This window comes from Azolla caroliniana, unplaced genomic scaffold (genome assembly GCF_043228905.1).
Source record: "Azolla caroliniana isolate FFs.n. ecotype wild unplaced genomic scaffold, voAzoCaro1.0.p SCAF_1261, whole genome shotgun sequence".
NCBI lineage: Eukaryota > Viridiplantae > Streptophyta > Polypodiopsida > Salviniales > Salviniaceae > Azolla > Azolla caroliniana.
The window spans coordinates 5,950-10,038 of record NW_028231696.1 but is presented as its reverse complement, the minus strand read 5'-3'; the positions used below and the strand labels follow the sequence as shown (position 1 = coordinate 10,038).

The following is a 4,089-nucleotide window of genomic DNA, read 5'->3' as shown; positions in this document are numbered from 1 at the left end:
CATGTCAAACCAAATTGTGTGCTTGGCTTACTTTCTCATCTTTATGCACATGAATTTTAGTTCACATACCACTCAACATGCTATGTATGTAGCTTTCCTTATATTGACATCTGGTTGGATCATTGGTTGAAATCAATGTCCATAACTTGTCCCACACCCTTTTCTTTTATCAAACTTTATTCGTAAAAGGGATAGAATTGTATTAATAAAAAGGTTACCTTGTCACTCAAATAACATGTTCACTTGGGATGATTTTCCAATAGATAGTAGGAGTACACTCAAAACATACCATCACACCCATGGATTGAAGATTAAAGCCCCAACCTTAAGGATTAATTGCATAGGTGTAAGCTAAGTAATAATGTAAGGAAGTTATATATATTATCAATTTGACATGAGGCCCCTCACCCACGGATTGAGACTTAAAGTATGTTGTATATTTAATATGTAAGGTGAAAGATAGGTGGGGAATTAAGGAACAAGGTTGAACAAAACCAACTAGCTGGTTTTGTGGGTGATATAAGGGGGGAGGGAGGGAGAGATCAAGAAGATCTTGAAGAGAGAAAGATCAGAAAGAAAAAGGAAAAGGAAAGAAATGGGTGTGGAGGATCAATCAACAAAGTCATTCATGGTAAATAAAGTGAGTGCTAGTGGTGGTGTTGATAATTCATGGAGATCTATGGAGGTGGTTCTACGAGTCTTGGTGGCGGTAATAGCGGCTACTGCGGCAATTGTGATGGGTAAAGATAAGCAGCAAAATGTCTTCCAAGTTGCAAGTGTGAAAATTACGGTTTCCGCTCAATACACAGATGTTCGCGCATTCGTGTAAATAATTCTCTATCACTCTCTCACACATTTGTTTCCCATGGATGCTTAATTATAAGTAGATGCTTAATTATACATCAAAAGTCATTAATATGTGAGAACCCATAGCTCTATCCACGGTCATGGCCTCAAAAACATATGGAAATTTATTTGGCATGTGTTAAAGAACAATTCAAGAGTTGCAGCTATGGGACTGGGAGTTGTTTTTGTTTGGTTTCATCTGTTCAGCAAATTAGACTTCATGAATGAATCCTTAAACTATCTAACATAAATACAGTCCTCTGGTGGGTGGGTGGCCAACTTTGAGCTAATCAAAACTAATTTATCGTCCGAGACAACACAGAAGTCGACGCGATAACTAACATATTCAACAAAATATATATTCCCAACCAATCACAATTTTGAGGCAATAACGTTTTCTCCAAAGTGTTCCGATCAATCACATTATAATAATCTTTATGGTGTAAATTAAGTTCTAATCATATAAGAACTCTAATTAGTCAATACTAGTGAATAGTTTTTTATGAATGGTATACTTAGCCTAAATTTATAGTTGAGAAAAAGGCATAAGGATTTAAAAAGAAATATGCCCCACTTCACATGCTAGTGTCTCTCTTTGGAAGAGGTTTTTGAGTTTTGAGTTACCTCATTTCCTTCTTTATTACTAGGTAACATTAAGTTCGGGTGGTCTTTGAAAAACACCAATATGCCCCTATTGTTTTCTAGTTCTTGATTTTCTCAAATGATCCAAAATACCCCTTGAATCTAATTGTTTGTTTATTTAGTAATGACAACTTGGTTTTAATCATGAATGCTTTACAAAGCACTTGTTTAGCAATAAAATATTTCATCTTTTCAAGCTTTTAATCACTAATTAGATTGAATGAGATCTACAGATTAATACAGAATAAATAACATGGCCATTTACCATTTTGTTCTAGGTTCTTTGTGTATGCAAATGCTATTGTGGCAATCTACTCGATACTCATTATGCCATCCCGGTTTCTAGTTGTGAAAAAGCGATGGATCCTAGGCCTTATATTTGTCATGGACCAGGTGAAAACAATTTTCATATCTAGAAATACTTGAGGCTATAAGTTTTGTTGACAAGGGGTATTAATTTAAGGAAACTTTTGTTTAAAAGTTACATGTTGCTAGGGATATATCTAAATACATTGAACATATCATTGATGTTAATAATCACTTCATAATGCACATTAAGTACATCCTTTTGATGGATGTCAATGTAGGGAGCATTCATTTTAAGTCATTAATGTTTTTTCCATGTAAAACACAAGGTTATGGCATACTTGTTGATGGCATCCGCAGCAGCATCAACTGAAGTAGCATATGTTGCAAAGCAAGGAGAGAGCAAGCTCATGTGGAGTGAAGTTTGTAGCAACTATGAACGGTTTTGTCTGTTGGTGGGTATTTCTATTGTCTTCTCCTTCATAGCGGTCCTAACAATGGCTATGCTTGTCACATTGTCTGGCCGTCGTTTTTTTCTCCACACCGCATCCTCAAAATCATAACCAAGTAGCAATTGTTGCATTGTATGATAAAATCCTATGTATAAGGTTTACAACATAATCACATATTTAGGATTCATATCTACTACCCTAACTAGAAACCTTGATCGTATCACAAACTTCATTCTTATATTTATGTACCCATTTACCATGCACATAAATGTTGCATTATATTTTTGTAAAACAAATGTATGAATGAATTGGTTGATGCTTTTTCATGAGGATCTCAATTTCACTCAGGATTTATGGCCCTAACTTGTTACTCCTAATCTCTTTCTCATAACAATTATGCATATCTTTTACGGCTTATGATTTCACAAAACAAATTGTAGAATATTGAATATGCATTGTGAATCTCATGATTTGCAACGTTTAGTTTCAAATCTTGCATTGTTGACTATAATGTTTTGAATAGATTTTCCTTGACATGGGTTGGTTAAATCATCACTCGCAAACACGAGAGGGGATCATCATATATTGTGTTTTTCATGTCTTCTTGGAATCTTCAAGATAAAACATTTTGATATACTTGTCATGATGAGAGCCTCAATTAAACTAACAAATGTGCAACAATGTTGGTGTGAGCTACAAGAACCAGCAAGACTAGCAATCCACATAAATTAGGGTAGCTATGATTGGCAATGCATATATTGGATTGACAAATAAGGGTTAGCAAACCAACTTTTGAAGGTTAGCTCTCCCTTCACATTCTCATGCTATTGGCATAAGAGGGCTATCTAGAGCTTAGGTATGAAATGGAGGTTATACACTTACTCACGTCTTAGTGAACATGTACAAATGGGCGTGAGAAATATGCGAAATACATAAACCCCTATTGTGATACAAAGGTTAATACCAACATCTGATCAAACAAATGATATCAAATAAGAAACAAGTGGAGCAAAAACTACAAGCTATTCAACAAAAAAGAAGGTATGGCATAATTCCACCTCAGACTAGAAGTTGTATCTGAAAATAAGTGAAGCCCTTGCCATCGTTTCTTAAAGTCCACTTGACGTTGCCATAGAACATCAGCTAAACCTTGCAGATCATCATATTGACCACGTAGTGTATGGACAAATAACAACCAAAATTCAATAAGCATGGTGCGGAGATGTATGTGAGCATTATTAAAAATGAGATCACATCTCGCTTTCCATATTATCCAAAGAGCTAATGACATAATAGTACGCCAAATAACTAGATTTTCAATTCTAAACCGTGGAATAGAAGAAGGAAATGAGGTGAGATTGAGGTGTCTATGGGAAAAGTGAAAAACATGAGAAGCATGCGTACTTTCATACTTCATAACATCTCCATGAAGGACATCCCATAATACTGCACCCCACGAGAAAATAGAATGAGAATAATGATGTCTGAGCAATAAAAACAACTTACTCCAAAATTGCTTGATCTTGGGACATAACCAAAACACATGCAAAATAGATTCCATAAATGCACCACAATGCATTCCACAAGCATAATGCATTGAAACATCCAATGAAAACAAATCACTTTTTTCGGAAACTACATACTCCACAACCATTTCCAAAATTTGGTAAGTTGCAATGCATTCACATTATTTGCAATCCAATGCTTCATGGCAACATGGCATTTATACTTTGATTGCAACAACAAATTTCTACCTAGCTTAACCAAATATGGGGAAAACTACAAATGTTTACCATTTCCACCAACACTCAACTTTTTCCATTGATAATTAGCCGGATCCTAG

General features: G+C 35.2%; 1 protein-coding gene across 1 annotated transcript; it reads left to right on the top strand.

Moving 5' to 3' along the window:
• Positions 1-534: 534 nt before the first annotated feature.
• Positions 535-2,572, top strand: LOC147847272 (CASP-like protein 2U3). The gene is made up of 3 exons (XM_087339372.1): positions 535-825; positions 1,767-1,881; positions 2,124-2,572. Exons 1-3 carry the CDS (start codon positions 596-598, stop codon positions 2,355-2,357), a joined length of 579 nt encoding a protein of 192 aa, XP_087195498.1. The 5' UTR covers positions 535-595; the 3' UTR covers positions 2,358-2,572.
• The last annotated feature ends 1,517 nt before the right edge of the window (positions 2,573-4,089 follow it).

Bases quoted from the DNA above. Each gene is read 5' to 3' on its own strand.
- LOC147847272 (XM_087339372.1), top strand. From the start codon at position 596: ATGGGTGTGGAGGATCAATCAACAAAGTCATTCATGGTAAATAAAGTG. The intron at 826-1,766 runs GTAAATAATTCT...ATTTTGTTCTAG, and splicing joins ACAGATGTTCGCGCATTCGT to GTTCTTTGTGTATGCAAATG. The intron at 1,882-2,123 runs GTGAAAACAATT...GTAAAACACAAG, and splicing joins TTATATTTGTCATGGACCAG to GTTATGGCATACTTGTTGAT.